Here is an 18079-nt window from a genome sequence, read left to right on the forward strand (position 1 = left end):
TCCAAACTTGTATAAAGTTTGATGTAGCATAACTTGAGGCAGAAATCATATTTGTAATTTCATAAAATGGTGATATGAAAACACAAATATTTTGTACTCTTTTCTATTTCTCCTCAAATAGACAATAGTTATAATTCTCGTGAACTAAGTGTAAACTTGCAAGCACACTTTGGTATTTAAGGGTACTTTGAAGCATAAAAAAAGTTGATTTCCACCTTGTAGAAATATTTATACATAAAGTAGTCTTGGTATCAATGTCCCCTGTTTTTTTGAATACATTGTTTAAATTTCATCATTCTACTTTCAAAACCCCTTATGTAACATCCCGTCAGGATATTACGGATATATAATAAAATAAAAGAAATAAATTAAAATATACAGTATTTAATGATACCTCATTTTCCCAAAACGCGGGAAAATTTTTATTTTTATTAATAAAAGCTAACATCCATAATTTATCAAGAATAAGAAAAATAGTCTAAAACATCTCATAAAGTTTACATCCGATATCAAAATCACTAAATTGTATAAAAGCAATAAAACTCCCAAGCTATCCCCTCTCCGTGGCTAAGCTCCACCAGAACCACCTGCATCAACATCATCTGCTCACGTATACCGCGTATACGATCATCGCCAAATACAAGCAGATAGGGTGAGCTTAACAGATAAAGCATATATTAATTTACAGATATATACATATACAACGCATCACTATGAATAGCACAAACATCCCAAATTATTCCATATTTGAATTCGTACCACTTGGCACACAACTAGATTATTCATGTTCTACATCTTCTAGTGAATACTTCAAGATGACTTGCCGCCATACCTATCGGCCACAACCGATAGAGGACGTGTGGGAACTATTGCTACAGATCATACACCGTAACGCCAGGTGAAGTTCCCAAATGCGAACATAGTTCGCAACGTTCCAAGACTACCAAACTCGTTAGCCAACTACTGAGGAGGGCAATCTATCTGTTCTGACATTTTTTTTTTCCGCCTGGCAGAGCCTAGCTCGCCGCCAGGCGACATACTAGTAATCGCGTTCTACTGACTTTTCCTCAATTCTGGTTCGGCTTCGTGACAGATTACACTCTAATCCAACTCAATTATTAGTGAACTTTCCCATTTGATCACCCTCGCTCATAAGCAGGTCACCTAATACCAATGACCTCAAGACCCATTAAGTTCTCAAATCCAAGTAACACTCAATGTATCGAGCCAAATACAGCTTTACTAATCCAACTAGGCCACTGTTAAATTCACATACCTGCTCTATTTTCATCATCTTATTATTAGCTAAGTCTATATCGGGCTTCCTATGTCTACCAGTCATTGTCTAGTCCCGAATATATCACATGCTACCCACCTCGGCACATTTCAATTAGTCATAAGATCCCACGTTATCTATTAACAGTATGACTGATATCACAACAAGTTACACAACACATAATTACCATTCTAACTGTGGTCCTTACTGTAACAGAGAGACAGTTTTCCTTTCCTTCAACTCTTTGCATTCATACTTCCAACTCCCACCTATCATCTTCGTTGCTTATACCCCAAGTACTGCACCCAAGCCTGCTTGTATCAAGAACCTAATCTACTCCAAGATCTCCGCACCAGCAAACGTCCCTCAACCATTCAAAAGGTTGTTTCTGCGATGGCGCCTGGCGGTGCTTACAAATTTCTGGTTTTCCAGAAATGTTTCTCCCTGCAAAATCTCCCAACCTTTCGAGTTGATGTTACACCTGCCCAATTATTCCAGACTCCACAAGAATTTCCCCTCATTTGGACTAACCTACAGACCTCTCTCCATGGTTACCAATTTCCACATGAATCATTACGAACTTATCTCATAACATTTAAACCCTAAAATTTTAATCCAATCACATATACATTGTTCTATTCGATTTAACCATCCATCACATGGAATTCAAAGATAATTCCACATCAAATCTTCCTCCCGCGAGTAACCCAGGTTTTTCCCCTATCAAAACCACCCCCAGAACCCCGACATCATCAAATCCAAACCAAAATGGTCCGCGTCGCCTGGCGGTTCAACAGTCACCGCCAGGCCCTTCATAAAAAACTAGAAAAACTGAGTATAGGGCCATGTGTCGCCAAGCGGCCAGGGAAGGTGCCGCCAGGCGGTTCCTCTTCAGGAACCCAAAACATGTAAAAATGCATGTGCTGCCTGGCGGCTATGAACAGCCTGCCAGGCGGTTTCTGGGAATTTTCCAGAATTGCGAAAATGCATAGACAACAGAGGTTCATGGATAAAATTATATACATTTTGCATACTAGTCATGATTAACATAAAATTTAGCGTGAGTAAACTCCCTTAACCTGGATCCTTTAGCTTAAAGCTTTGACAATTGAGAAGTTCTCCTTTGATCACCAAACCCCACCAAACCCTCCTTGGAGCTTTATGGTCTGTTTTGCAGCCACCCTTGGTGGCCCATTCCTCTTGGGTTTACGTTAACCCTTCACATTCAAATCAAAACCCCAAAGTGGCGAAAATAAAGTTTAATTTGAGTTCTCCAAGACTTGAACCCACAACCATGCAATTGCCAAATCAATGTCAACCATCACGACAATTTATATTTCATGCTAACTCACACAATTCAAACATTATCTCATATAAAACACGATTAAACATATTATCAAAACAATAATAATTAAATCCACACAATTGACATATATAAGGCTCGAACTCAAGTCCTCTCAACACAATCAAGTACTCTTAACCACTTGAGCTAGTACTTTTCCACGTCATACCAATCAAAATTTATTGTCGTAAATTCTCCTTCCACCCGTATTTATTTATTAATCATTTATTTAATTAATTAAATTTCACAGGTCTTACACCTTACATACTTTATGCTCTCTGTAATATGATCTAAAGAATCACCAAGAGTTTTCCGTCCTTCTTGCACCATCAAATTTAAAATGTGTGCACAACAACGCACATGCAAAAATCACCTTCACAAACCAAAGAATTTTGCAAAACAAGATCACTTTTTAATGTTTTAATTAGAACAAATTATTAGAAGCATTATCCAAAGTCAAAGAAAATATTCTTTTCTCAATTCCCCGGTCATGCAAAAATCCATTTATCTTCTTTGACAACTCAAACCAAGTGTGAGGTGGAGGGAATTGGTAAAAGTTCAAAATTTTACTGCACAATTTCCCATTTGTGTCCACATAATGTGTTGTCAAAGTCATATAACCCTTAGGAGTTAAAGACGTCCACAAATCAGATGTCAAACAAATCCTATTTGAAATTTACCTAAACTCTTCCTTTAGCATGTTTTTTCTTTCATAAATATTCTCAAAATATCACTTTTTATCGTATTTCTACAAACTAAACTTGCATTAGGATTCAGATAAGTTAACCAAGTTCTAAACACTTCATACTTAACAAACTTTAATGGTAAACCATGTTGGATAACTAAATTGGCACACATCCCACGAGAAATCATTTGATCTATATTTTTTGCTATCAACTTTCCTTGCCTGTCCACTATCATTTACCTCTCATCTTCACATTTAAGTTTACTACATTTTTCAATATGACACAAATGGGAAGTGCCATATTTTTTACTATCAATAATGTATTTTTGGTTGCAGCCATTACGCCTTGCCCTCTCATTTCCAACATCACTAACCCCGATCCTAGTAAAGTATTTCCAACAATCAAAATTTGTTTACTTTTCTTTTTTTCTTATTAAGTTGAACGCTCTCATTATCAATATCATCTTCAACCTCATTTTGAGTTACATCATCCTCTTTGTCATTAACATCAATATTCGGAGGAGGATTAGTAATTGACTAAATCCTCATAAGTTACTAACCACCAGGTTTACTAAATCCTAGCCAAATCCTAATTAGTAATAACACAATAACATTATCACATACCGGTTTGAATTACTAGATAAAACTAGGAGATAAAACTATTAATGCATTCAAACCTGATACTTCTTTGATCAGTTTCCAGATAATGTAAATAGAGAAATAATATATTTCAAACAATTTATACTATTATACTATCATGGCAAAATTAGGGTCGTATCAATCAATCAGAACAATACCTTCAACAACAATTAGGGTAGCAACAATTAAGGCATCAACAATCAACCAAAACAATACCTTCAGCAATAATTAGGGCAAATCGCAAATTAGGGAAACTCACAAATTAGGGAAAATAGCATAATAACACAATAAATAGTCAAGAAGACCACATAAAAGTACCTGTTCGTGGTGGCCTACGCTTCATCAGAAAACCGTTGTTGTCTATTGTGATGTGTGCGTCCTCCTGTCAACTAGTTGTGATCACATTTTTGTGCTGAAGTGGTGGTCACGTTGTTCATGGATGGATGGTGGTGATCGTGTGAAGACCCTTTTCAAGTTCGAGCGAGTGAGACAAGAGTTAGGGAAATTGACGAGTGAGTCACTAATGCACACAATAAAGCAACACATGTTTTTTTTTTAATTAAAATCAGGCAGCATGCTGACTTGGCTTCACTCGCGAGCTAGCTTGATGGGTTCATCGACTGGACAAGCTGAGCGGGTGCAGGTTGAAATCTTTGTCCTGATTCATCTTTTTAAGTTGGACTGGTATGTCGAGCCTTTTTGTCATCCTTATGTTAAATTTTCTGTATATTTTTATTTATATTGTGACTTTGTTTATGACGTGTTTCCGCTTAAGGATATTATTTTTCTATCTCTAACATTTATGTTATTTCTCTTTGTTGTGTTTTTAATATACACTAATTTTAATATTTTAAAATATATTATACTTTTTAAATATATAAAAAAAATAATGTATTTCAAAAACATAATAAAAGAACAACACTAAAAATATGAATAGATATCATAGATTCCTTTTAACAACAACTATATGTCAAGTCAATTTTAATAATAAATATTAAATTAGTATATTTAATTAAGATATAAATTAAATTATTCAACAAAAGAAATAGTTGTAATATAATATTATTGGATAAGAAAATGGACTTGTCAACATATCACAATTAATATGCAGTCATTTGGAAAGAAAACCCAATATACACTGATAAACAATATTTGTAAATATTTACATTGACAGACACTAGTTCCACGGTGTGGATAAAAACCTTTCACTTGACATTTTATAAAGAAAATAGTCCTAGCGGAAAAAATCTTAATTAGTGTCGATAAAGGAAAAATCTCAATTTACAATAGTTAAAAACAATTTGATTAATGACATTCAGAAACATTTTAAAGCAACATTAATTTTAAAATTACATTAACTAAAATTATACTCAATTAAGAGTACTTAAAAAATACTTGTTTGACATCAATTAAAAAAATCTTATATAAACAGAAAAGTTTTAACTCTTAATACTAAATAACATTGACACACACATATATATATATATATATATATATATATATATATATATATATATATATATATATATATATAACTTTGATGATAAAAATAAATAAAAAATCTATAATATTTTAACCTTAACTAAGCTGCCTTAATTAAAGTTGAAGTAACATGTGTTAAGCTTGATGGAGACAATGATATCTTGATTGAGTAAACAACACCTTCAATTAAAGTCAAATGAAATTCTTACATTTCAGGTAAATCTAAAATTTTATTTTATATAATAAAATTGCTTTCTAAATTTAAGAAATTTTGTTTCTTTTGTAATTTAGTCATCTGAATAAGATATTTTATCTTCAGACGTTTTAAATTATTTATAAAAATAAATTATTCTCTAAATTATCCATCCAAACACTACAGGAAGCAGAGAGGCCTCATTTACTTGAACTTCTAAAATCTAGCCACTTGACAATGTCATCATGTACAGCAGATATTCTGTCATCAGGTTCGCCTTCCAAAATGCAGTGGTAACCACCTTCATACAGCTTTAAAGTCTTATCTTTGCTTGATGCTTTCTCATAAAGAAATTTACTCACTAATGGATCAGTCACTTTATCTTCTGCTCCATGAAGAACCAATAATGGTGCTGAGACCTGCAATCACCCACTCCACACACAACAATTAAATGCCTGATTTATTGAATAATAATTGGGGTTTGTTTAAACAAGATTCCCGTGAAGATTTCTAAACGAGAAAAATTAAAGAAAAAAATAAAACTCGTTTCTCCATAAATTAAAATTAATTATGCATAAACTATTTTATAAGAGTTTTCCAATGTAACTTCTCTAATTTTTCAATTTTAACTTCTACATAAGTTTATTTCAGCTAGTGAACAAATTCATTCATTTCTCTTTTTTTCTTATTTTTCTCTTCTAATAGTCCTTTTAGAGTTTATCCAAAATCAAAAGAGATTTTTGTTGCATATATATATATATATATATATATATATATATATATATATAGAGAGAGAGAGAGAGAGAGAGCCCAACTTAAATTAAGTAAGAAAATAACTAACCTTGTGGACTTGTGACTCAATTTCTTTTGTGGTTCTTAAAAGCTCCATGCCAGTTCTAAGCCGTGGATTATCATCATAACAAAGAACATTGTAAACAGCCTACAAAGAATGACACTAGAAGAATAAAAATGTTTGTGACAGATCAATAGCATCTCATTTTAATTTTTGGTCTGTTTCGGTTGCATTAATTGAAGGACTGGGTTGAAGGTTGGGAAGCTAGAGACAGTAACAACAAGGCTAGTGATAATTAATATACGTCGCACCAAAAACTATGAATTATTAGTTGAGCAGACTGTGAAGAAGGGAAAAACTAATAAATGACATGAGTGAGAAACTGTGATAAAGGCTATGTTTTAATTTACGTTTGAGCCGAGGAATGCTTTTGACTCCATGAACAGAAAAATGAACAAAGTTTCATTATGGAAAACACTAAAAACTGTTGTAATGTAGAGGCACGCATCACCCTCATAGATATCATCAACGTGGCAGTTTGGTAAAACCCAGCAAATTAAGAAACGTGTACAAAGATTCTTAAGGTTCTTAATGGCACCCAAATATTAGATGTAAAACATTTAATTCTGATCAGATGATAAATATATAGAAGAGTTACTCCCTCTGTTCCAAAATAATTACAGTTTTAGTATTTAAATAACTGATGCTCTCACCTTTTAACAAGATATTTAAATATCTCTTCCAATACTGTCCTCTAATAAATACTCTTGTCTTAAAAGGCTTAATAATGCATTTATTGAAATCAAGAGAGAGAGCACGGATATTTTAGTAAAAGTGTACCTAACCAATACTATGTTTCTTGGAATGCTTAATTTTATAATGTGTGAAACATCCTTCAACATCAGTCATCTGGGAAGGAGGGAGTATTATATACATATGAATCTTCCTTGACTCGTGACCTTATGTTATCATGTTAAGGATGATGAACCTCATATATATATGATGATGGTTGTACTACAATGAAGTAAGGGAAGTTTCTGTAACAATAACCACAACTAAAATTTAAAATCATAATTAAAAGTGACAAATTTAAAGAAAACTAGGAAGTGAAAGACATTTTCGTAAAGAAGCATAAGATGGAAGAGAAAAGGTCAGTTATTTCATTATACAAGCACGCAATAGCTAATGAATGCAAAGATACCAACCAATTTTCTTTTGCTCGGTTCCCTGAAGAAGAGCTCATCTAGTTCTTGGTTTGGGAAGAGTTTTGCCTTTGGCATCACCTTAGACAAAAGAGTTAACACCTTCATAACTCCATCTGATGGTAACACGTCATCTGCAATCTTACCAGAAAAAGAAGATCGGCAAGTCATGTTTTATCCAACTATAAAAAAAATACAGCCCCGATTAGAGGGGGCAGAAACAAAATATAATTTTTTGTTCAGGTTAAATAAAAATTTCTAATGAATGTTAGAAAGTATCAAAGCAGTCCAAAGTACTTGAACGGTTAGACCTTTGAAAGATCTCCAATTTCAAGAGGGCATCCAGAAAATTATGTGGCTTTGCGTGGTAAATATTGAATGCGGATCATAACTATAGTATCATTTTCATTTCTATTTTAATGAAGAATACTGGAAGTTAGAATGATTCCTCTAGTCAGGGTAAACATGCAAATAAGGCCAATCATTATTTGTTAGAGAAAATATGAACTGAACTTCTACACAAGTTAAAATTAGTTTTGTGCATAAATTGTAAAAGTGTTTACTCCCCTGCCAGAGAAGTGTGATACAGAAGGCATAAATAGCTTTTGGGGTATAACAAGTTAGTATCCGAATTAGGGAAACCAAAGAAACTAATTTACAGAAAAGGAAAGAATAAAACTGCCATGTACAATTAGAGTTAGAGCTTGGATGATCGGATGATCTTCTTGCAAGGTTTTACAATGGTAAAATCTAACTTGGATGCCCTTCTTAATTCCCAAAACTGTGTAATGGATAGAGTTTGAATTGGATTTTTTTTAAAGAAGCAAAAGTCATTCAAAAGCTATTTTCATTTTAAAAGTCCATTCAGTACACCTTTTGTTTCTTGTTTCTATTGTTTAAAGAAGGGTTATGCATCAAATACTTGATATTCCAAAAATGTTGATGTACTTAGTAGCAAATATACTTGGATTCCCAAAAGCAATATCAATGCTACTAACATGAAAGGACCCAAATTCAAATTGCGTACCTTAGTTGTTATTTACTTCTTTTGCAGGGGTTATAAGAAAGCCTAGGAATCAATTTGGTATCTTGTTTTGGACTGTTTTTAGATTTATAAGTAAAGCTAAGTATGTATCATTAATTGATGAAGGATTGACCCCAACCAAGGATGAAGGCACATGCTTAAGAAGACTAAGCATGTTTAGAAAGGAAGTTCACTAATCCTTCATCCCTTTCATTTATGTTTGTTATTTTTGATTCCCTAAGTTGACTTAGTTGAATCAACTTTAGTTGACTTGTTGACCTTTGACTAAGTTTGACTTGTTGACTATAGTTGACTTGACTTAAGCCAACATGTTAATCTATGTTTATTTGCTTTGTAGGTTAATTAGGAGTAAGAAAGCAATGCTAGGTGGCGCATGGTGATTGGGGAGCATAAATGATGTGGAGGAGAGAGTAAAGCAAAGGCATAAAGCATAAAGTAAAAGGCATGAAGCAAGTGTACCTATGTACCTTTGGTCTCCTTTGTTTTTAGCACACTTTGACCACTTTTTGGAGACATATGAGACACATTCTTTGTCTCCTTTTGTGCTAGAACGAAATTAGCCTTGCACACACCATAGTTAGCTCTTTTGTCTCTCATTTTTGTAACCTTATTTGACCTAGTTTCTAGAAGCTAGGGTTAGGTTTTTGTAGAGACATCCTTAGGTATCTTTTATTTGCTTAGAGACCCCTAAACTCTTCTATATAACGGGTGCTCCTAGGCATGTAAAAGGGTTGAACATTTTGAAGTAAAAACACTCTTGTGTCTCAACCATTTGTGAGAGTTTCCTCCTTGGGAGTGAATACTTTTAAGCCTTATCTTGCATAACAAGTGGCGGCACACATCCACTCATCTTCAAGGTTGCCATGGCTTCTAGCCTAGCCTTGTAGTGGCGTGCTTCTCACATTTTTACAATTTCTTTCCTTTCCATTTTATGTTTTCTTCTTCCTTTAATTGTTCTTGGTTTTCTATGGTTTATGTGCCTTCCATTTCCTTTTTGTTTTGAATCAATCCATCATCTTCTTCTCTTGAGCTTTGTGAAAGGAACCTTCACATCTAGATAGCTTGCTATCTTAATATCCAGTGGGGATTTCACTTAGCTTTCTTAATCAACTCACACCATATTTAATATTCTTAAAAAGGAACAAGATAATCCTTCATCATTTGGTATCCAGAGCCTAGGTTATCATGAATATGGTGTTTTTCATGTTCTAACCTTGTCTTGTTGTAGCTATCTTGGTATGGTTCAAATCCACTTCTATGACACAAAAACAGTGCTGGCAGAAAATGTGACGATTTTAAAACATTAAACTGCACCAGCTCAGCCGTCCAAAAATTACGTTTTTGGTGTCAAAAGAAAGCTCTTTGAGTTTAGTTTCCAGAAAAAAAAGAACCAACGCATTTGGAGTTCTATGGACAAAGTTATGATCAAATTAATGAGTAAAGGTCAGATCTGCCAAGAATACGTGAATCAGCGTTTTCAGATTTTGTTGGGGCAATTTGGCTACGGTTTTTGCACCTCTTTAAGCTCCTAAATGTGGTTGGATAACATGTTTTTGAATGCTTAGTCTTTGAGCCTCAAATCCATGAGTTTAAATGCATGATAGCTACATGTTTATGTCTTTGTGTATGTCATGTTGAGTCTTTAAATGTGTCTAACTTTTGCTTGAGTCATATGTCATATGCTTCTTTGAGTTTTCTTATTCTTGTTTCTAAGTATTTGAGCTATTGCATGAGATCTATGCCTTTTGTTGTAGCATGCTCCTTGAAATTGATTTTGACCTAATCTTTAAGGAACTAAGTGTTCAAGACACCCTAAAATATCTTTCTCATCATCTTAAGTACCTAGTTTTGAAAAGAAAAATTATTTTCATGACCAAAAACAGTTTGGCCGAGAGATGTGTTGCTTGGTGAATCCATTTGGCCATTTTTACTAGGTGTTATGCTACCAAATTTTATACTTGGATTTTGGGTGATATTGGCAAATTAGTTTCATGCTTTAACTTGGTTATGATCTTTCTTGGTGTATGCATAATTTGAGGTATAATCTTGGCTTGTTCAAATGCTTTCCATAGAGTCTTTAAAAGTGTTTTTCATTGCTTTAGTCTTGTTCAAGTTTTGTCTTTAAAACAAAATTTCCTTAGAAGTTAAACTTTCTTGTTTTTGTGTTTTTCTTGCTTGTCACTAGGTGTTCTTTGTTGTGTCATAGTAGTTTTCTTTTCTTGAAACTCTTGGGATGTTGTGGCCGAATCACTTGTCTTGCATTTGAAAGGTTTTGAACAAGTTTTTAAAAGTGTTTGCTTCACTCCTTTGGTGGATTTTGAGTGCTAGCCTTGGCTTGTTACTTTGGGAGTGTGATCTAAACACTTGGGTTGCATTTTGGGTTGGATTTGGTCTCGATTTTCAAGTTGTCTAACCCCTAATCCATTTATTTTGTCTCGGATTTGAGTGTTTTTGTTGTAGGAATCATGGCAAGTTCATCAAATGCACCTACACCAAACAAAAACAATACATTGATGAGATTGCTTCGGGATTTGGAGTTGTCTGGGAAGGATGCCTTTGAACAATTGAGAAAGGACAAGGAGCAAAGTGACCTAAGAATCCAAGAGCACATTCAAAGGCTTGAAGCTAAGGAGCAAGAAAGAGAGGTTAGGAAAAGAGGGCATTCTAGGCGCAAACCATCACAAGAGAAGCAAACTCCAAAGATTCCTAAGTTCAAAGGAGAAAATGACCCAAACATCTACATTGAATGGAAACAAAAAGTGGACCAAATTTTTACCATTCATGTAGTTAGTCATCAAAAGCAAGTAGATTTGGTAGTCTTAGAGTTTGAGGATTATGCCATGACTTGGTGGCATCAATTATGTATGGACAATATTAACCAAGAGTCACTCGCAACTTCTTGGAGGGACCTTAAAAATTTGATGCGCGCTAGATTTGTTCCTTCCTACTATAGGAGGGGGACTCTTTTGAAGCTCCAAAGGCTTCAACAAGGGTCCATGTGTGTGGATGAATATTACAAGTTAATGGAGTCCATGCTTCTAAAAGTAGGACTCCAATTTGAAAGTGAAGAGGAAAAGGTAGCTAGATTTGTAAGTGGGTTAAGGAGGGACATACAAGATTTAGTAGAGTTATATGAGTACTCCTCTCTTGACAAAGTTTTACATTTGGCCATCAAAGTTGAAACTCAATTGCAAAAGAAAAAAGAGGCCAAGAGGAGTGGTTCATACAATGACTACTATTCTAGTACTTGGAAAGATAAAGAAAGAAAACATGATAAATCACCACTCAAGAGTTCCAAAGACCCACCTCCTAGGACTAATTCGTCTAGGCCTTCTAATGAAACTCCTAATTCTTCTCAAGGTACAAGAACAAGTTCTATAAAATGTTTTAAGTGTTTGGGATATGGGCACATAGCTTCAAATTGTCCCACCAAAAGAACCATGGCCTTAAACCTTAAAAAAGAAGTAGAGAGTGAACATTCTTTTTCCCCTTCCCCCAAAAGTACTTCTTCCCACACTTCTTCAAGTGAAAGGATTAAACCCCTTGAAGGTGGATTGTTAATGATAAGGCACCAACTAAGACAAGTTTCCAAGGAACTTGACCCTTCTCAAAGACAAAACCTTTTTCATTCAAGGTGTCATATCAAAGACAAACTATGTCCCCTCCTCATAGATAATGGAAGTTGTGTAAATGTGGCTAGCACAAGGGTTGTGGACAAGCTTGGCTTGAAAACTATCCCTCATGCCAAGCCCTACAAGCTATCATGGCTTAAGAAAGAAGACATTAAAGTAACTCAACAAGTCCTCATTAACTTTTTAATTGGAAATTTTAAAGATGAGGTGTTATGTGATGTTGTGCCTATGGAAGAAACTCATATTTTGTTAGGTAGGCCATGGCAATTTGATAGAAAAGTCTTTTATGATGGCCATGCTAATACCTATGCTTTCTCCTTCCAAGGCAAGAAGTTCACACTCCTACCTCTCTCACCCAATCAAGCAAATGAGGACCAAAATAAAGTGAAAGATAAGAGAAAAGATGAAAAAGAAAAAGAGCAAGTTACCTCCAAAGTGTTACTTGCCTCTAAAAATATATTTTCAAAGCAAGATGGACATCACCATTCTTTCTTCTCTTGCAAGGCTCAAAAGGAAGACCCAATGCGCAAGCATGAGAAGAATAGTGGTCTACAAAAGAGGGATGGCCTAACCAAAGCTAGGGGTAGTACCCTTAGAAAAGATGGAACAAGAGCTCATAAAAGGGAGGCGCAAAACCTCCCCCAAATCAAGTCAAGCTCCATCTACAAAGGCTTAAAAAATTTGTGGTCAAATTCTCTCCAAGAAGGGGAGGATGATGAAGGATTGACCCCAACCAAGGATGAAGGCACATGCTTAAGAAAACTAAGCATGTTTAGAAAGGAAGTTCACTAATCCTTCATCCCTTTCATTTATGTTTGTTATTTTTGATTCCCTAAGTTGACTTAGTTGAATCAACTTTAGTTGACTTGTTGACCTTTGACTAGGTTTGACTTGTTGACTATAGTTGACTTGACTTAAGCCAACATGCTAATCTATGTTTATTTGCTTTGTAGGTTAATTAGGAGTAAGAAAGCAATGCTAGGTGGCGCATGGTGATTGGAGAGCATAAATGATGTGGAGGAGAGAGTAAAGCAAAGGCATAAAGCATAAAGTAAAAGGCATGAAGCAAGTGCACCTATGTACCTTTGGTCTCCTTTGTTTTTAGCACACTTTGACCACTTTTTGGAGACATATGAGACACATTCTTTGTCTCCTTTTGTGCTAGAACGAAATTAGCCTTGCACACACCATAGTTAACTCTTTTGTCTCTCATTTTTGTAACCTTATTTGACCTAGTTTCTAGAAGCTAGGGTTAGGTTTTTGTAGAGACATCCTTAGGTATCTTTTATTTGCTTAGAGACCCCTAAACTCTTCTATATAAGGGGTGCTCCTAGACATGTAAAAGGGTTGAACATTTTGAAGTAAAAACACTCTTGTGTCTCAACCATTTGTGAGAGTTTCCTCCCTTGAGAGTGAATACTTTTAAGCCTTATCTTGCATAGCAAGTGGCGGCACACATCCACTCATCTTCAAGGTTGCCATGGCTTCTAGCCTAGCCTTGTAGTGGCGTGCTTCTCACATTTTTACAATTTCTTTCCTTTCCATTTTATGTTTTCTTCTTCCTTTAATTGTTCTTGGTTTTCTATGGTTTATGTGCCTTCCATTTCCTTTTTGTTTTGAATCAATCCATCATCTTCTTCTCTTGAGCTTTGTGAAAGGAACCTTCACATCTAAATAGCTTGCTATCTTAATGTCCAGTGGGGATTTCACTTAGCTTTCTTAATCAACTCACACCATATTCAATATTCTTAAAAAAGAACAAGATAATCATTCATCATTAATGTGTGTAAAGTAGTCTTTGATGTGTTACGATTTCCTAAAAACTAATTGATGAATTCTTAGTTAATGTTTTGTGACCCTAGTTTTCAAATTTGTGGTGTTTCTTGGAACAATAAATTAAATTGCTTCTGCAAATATAATGTTGTGTTACTGCATATATATATGTTATCATTTTCTAATACTTTAATCAAATGAAACTGTATATCAGATCCTTTTCTGCAGTATGAAAAGCTAGAAAAAAATGTAAATCCTGTGAAAGGCTACTGAAATGTACAAAATGGGTAAGCTATGTGTTGGATTCATTATGTTGTATCTTTGTTGATAATATGTCAAATGTGATGAACAAAAGCTGGATATTATTTTTTTATGTTAATCAATTGATCTATAAATGAATATGCCATTGTGTGCTTTTCGAAGATGTTTCCAGTGACAAATATCTTATTACATACAATTTCCAGTGATATTAGATATATACTTAATATGAACATCCTACAAAATATGTGCAGTGGTGGTTGAACTGTTACAATTGACTTAAAAATGAACTAATAGTAATCTCTACATGGTTTAAATATCGTGGCATAGTTTGAATATTAAACAACATAAATGATTAGTAAAATATGTTTCTAAATCAGGTCAACATATGAGTAAATCTCAAAGTTCTATGAGAAAATTACATTTTTATTTATATTTCATCAGAAGCATTGAAAATGGGATCATAGTAGTCCCTCATCTTTATAAAAGAATATGATTGGAGGCAGACACTCAAGAAATTAATCCTGACCAAACTTTTTACTTCCCAATGCCAGCAAACAGAGATCCATTATAATAGTGTCTAACATAGCAATGACGTTGTTTTAGCTTGCAGCCTGAAACTGCAATGATGCTTGCAATATGGCAATTTTTGAGGTTTTTACAATTTCATCACAACAGCAACTGATACTGCATCAGCCTTAATTGCTTGTAATTTCAGTATTTGTTTAAAACTCATGGATAATACCAAAATGCACTTATCAAGGTATACTTCTTTTATAGTTTGGAATAATCATTGATAAAGGAATACGCTGAATCACTGAATCATACTTTGAAAATTAAAGAAATCTAAAGTTATTGAAGAATGAGCTTACTTTACACATTGGAGCTACAAGTATCATTCCATCCCAATTATCTGGCTCCCTCAAATGAACTTTAAGAGAAACTGCTCCACCCATTGACTGCCCTAATATAAATCTAGGCAAGTCTCTCAGATCAGGCCTGGCTGTCAATTGAAATACAAAACATAATTAATAACAACATTTCTTTTAGCATGAAAAACATAGCGACATTGATCAATATGACACCAGGGATACTGAAAAGTTAAAGACGTACCTTTAATTTTTGTATAATGCTCTATAACATCATCAACCAGATAATCAAAGTTTGGTATATAACCATGCAAGCCTTCTGAAAGACCAAAACCTGGATAGTCCATTGCGAAGACACCATACCCTGATGCTGCGATTCTCCTGGCTATACCTGAATACAAAATCCAAATCCTCCCCAAATCAGAATCTTAGCTTCCTTAGAAACATTTAGGAAAGCATATACCATTACAAACCTTCAAAAAAGAAGGTGCAAGTATCACCATATCCATGACAGAAACATACAGAAGCTTTGAGTGGAATCTCTGGCCTAGGCATCCAACTTTTGCAGAAAATTTCTAATCCCCTTGAATTCCTTTCGTACCACTACTCATCAAGCAAATAAAAAGTAAATAACATTTTCAAGCAAGGTGGAAAATATGTTAAAGGAAAAAACTTCAGAACATCAACATTTTCTTATATTTTTCTGAAAATAATAAGGTAAAGCAGAAAATCTTACTTCTTCAGTTCTGATCCCTGCAGGAGCATTCTAGCAACAGAGGTTAAAACATCAGTCAGTCACCGAGTCTTGAACAAAGTACTACTCATACTCAATAAAGGAAAATTAAAGGAGTTCATACATAACTTGATTCTGTAAAGCAAAGCGTTAATGCTGTTTAAATAAACTTCTCCATGAGCACTTTTAAAAAAAAAACGAAAAAATAATTAGCCTATGAATAAATTAAAAAGAAGCTTTTGGAGAAGCCAATTTAAGAGAGTTTTTTTAAAACTTAGCTTATGCTTAAAGGGTGTGTTTAGATGATTTCTTCTATAAATACTTGTAGAAGAAGAAAATAAGCAAGCAAAATGAAAAAAATTTCTCTTTAAACTAAAACTGGTTGAAGTTCTCCTGTATTAGCTTCTCCTTTTCAACTGAAGTACAAGCTAGTTATTTTTCCCTTATGTTCTTTTTCTAAAAGTGTTAATGAAGAAATTTATCCAAGCAAACTCAAACTAATTTTGGCTTACGGTAAGTTAATTTCATTGTTTTCTTTTTATTCTTCTAAAAGTGTTTACGAAAACATTTATCCAAACATAATTAATAAAAGAACTGCAACTGCAAGTGTATAGTGTCGAGGTTTCCAGGTCTCCCTGAGTGAATTGACATTTGTAAGCAAATTTCCACATTACTAAGGATCATAACCACATTTAAAACCTTAGTATAAAGATACAACTTATGTTAACACCATCAAAGCAATGATAGCTAAAAAGTTCACTTTCAAATACCAAATAATATACTAACTAAAAACTAAAGATAAAAACAAAAATGTAAACATCAAACTTCATTCAATTAAAACCTTTATCTGGAAGATGTTTGGATGGATCTCTAAAGACAAATATGAAGATAAAAAGTGAAACAAGTTTTTACAGAAATTAAAATTAGCTCTTATATAAATTAAAAATGCAGAGAGAATTTTTTTTTTTTACAAATTATCTTGTGTACAATAAATTTTAAATAATTTTAACTTACAAAAAACAAAAACTAATTTCAACTTTTTTCCTACCTTTTTCACCTAGAAGTCCTTAATGTAGTTCTTCCAAAAGTACCTATCAGTCACTCTACCAAAACTAAACTAACCTTGAACAAGCAATGATCCAGCTGTTGATGCACCTCGGTAAAAGCATCGCGAACCCTTCTTCGAGTGTAAGCAAAGTCAAGGTTACGACGTGCAACAGCGTTCAACTCATCGCTCAGCCCTTCAATAGGTGCCTTTCTCAGCGCTCTCACCGTTAGTGTAGAATTCTTGGGCTTGTTAACGAGCTTGGTTGAAAAGGGTCGTTGATCCTTGAAAGGGTGACTGATGGGTATGTGCGTGAAGCGTGAATTGAGGTTCCTTGATCGAAATCTGAAGGGTGCAGAGAGCTCCATGGTTAACGAACTTTAACAAGGATGTGTACGGGATCACGAAAACGCTTACAAAAGAAGATGGTTGGGTTTCTTTAATAGCACTAGTTGTTTTCATTGCAATTTGAAGAGAATAGTCAAAATCCCAATATGAGCATTCGCGAAGCAGCGTTTACAGACCACTTTCCAAGTTTCCCAACAATGGTCACAACAACGCACGATGTTCGCTTTTCTCGCCAAATTGGGGTCGGCGGAAGCACGCCTGGAGCACGTGTCTAACGTGCACTATGCAGGTAGTGTGTTTTTTTCTTTTGTATGGAAAGAAAATTTATTTGTTAGGATACACATTTTATTAAATGATTTATTACAAATCTGTGGTTAGTTTATTATTTAATAATCTTCTCTTAATTAATTGTAGAACATGCAGTTGAAAAGTGGTTTTGATAATATTACATGTACTTTTAAATTTATCTCATTATATTTTTTTAGGGATTTAATTATAACTTTTGTCTACCCAGAATTCTGGACTTAGTCTCTTCAATTAAAACTTTGGATTGGAATTTTAATTTTGATTTTTCGAAAAAAAAATATTACTTTTCAAAATAAAAAGATGTGATTTTAATTTCTACATATCAAATTTCAGAACTAAAATTATTATTAAATATTTTTTGGGAGAAGATCTTAATATTTTATCAGAGAAAACTTTGCTTGAATAGTAGTGATAAATTACTTTTCCCGAAATCATCATCAATATATATTTAAGATTTT

At 34.0% G+C, this 18079-nt stretch overlaps 1 protein-coding gene and 1 long non-coding RNA gene across 2 annotated transcripts; both read right to left on the reverse strand.

Moving 5' to 3' along the window:
- Positions 1–383: 383 nt before the first annotated feature.
- Positions 384–5296, reverse strand: LOC114168404 (uncharacterized). Its single transcript, XR_003600671.2, has 2 exons — positions 4261–5296; positions 384–602 (listed from the first exon to the last, which is right to left on the reverse strand). It is a non-coding gene; the product is annotated as an uncharacterized LOC114168404 (long non-coding RNA).
- Positions 5297–5569: 273 nt separating this feature from the next.
- LOC114168509 (caffeoylshikimate esterase-like) lies at positions 5570–17556 on the reverse strand. The gene is made up of 8 exons (XM_028053354.2): positions 17045–17556; positions 15926–15955; positions 15663–15792; positions 15434–15580; positions 15193–15323; positions 7616–7753; positions 6459–6557; positions 5570–6036 (listed from the first exon to the last, which is right to left on the reverse strand). Exons 1-8 carry the CDS (start codon positions 17333–17335, stop codon positions 5818–5820), a joined length of 1185 nt encoding a protein of 394 aa, XP_027909155.1. The 5' UTR covers positions 17336–17556; the 3' UTR covers positions 5570–5817.
- Positions 17557–18079: the final 523 nt, after the last annotated feature.

This window comes from Vigna unguiculata, chromosome 2 (genome assembly GCF_037176805.1).
Source record: "Vigna unguiculata cultivar grain cowpea cultivar isolate G323 ecotype 2 chromosome 2, ASM3717680v1, whole genome shotgun sequence".
Classification (NCBI taxonomy): Eukaryota; Viridiplantae; Streptophyta; class Magnoliopsida; order Fabales; family Fabaceae; genus Vigna; species Vigna unguiculata.

What these genes read in the sequence shown, in the direction of transcription:
- LOC114168509 (XM_028053354.2), bottom strand. Translation starts at nt 17,335, where the DNA reads ATGGAGCTCTCTGCACCCTTCAGATTTCGATCAAGGAACCTCAATTCA. An exon ending in TTGCACCTTCTTTTTTGAAG is followed by an intron (nt 15,581 to 15,662) that starts GTTTGTAATGGT and finishes TTTTGTATTCAG; the next exon opens with GTATAGCCAGGAGAATCGCA. An exon ending in GCATTATACAAAAATTAAAG is followed by an intron (nt 15,324 to 15,433) that starts GTACGTCTTTAA and finishes TTCAATTGACAG; the next exon opens with CCAGGCCTGATCTGAGAGAC.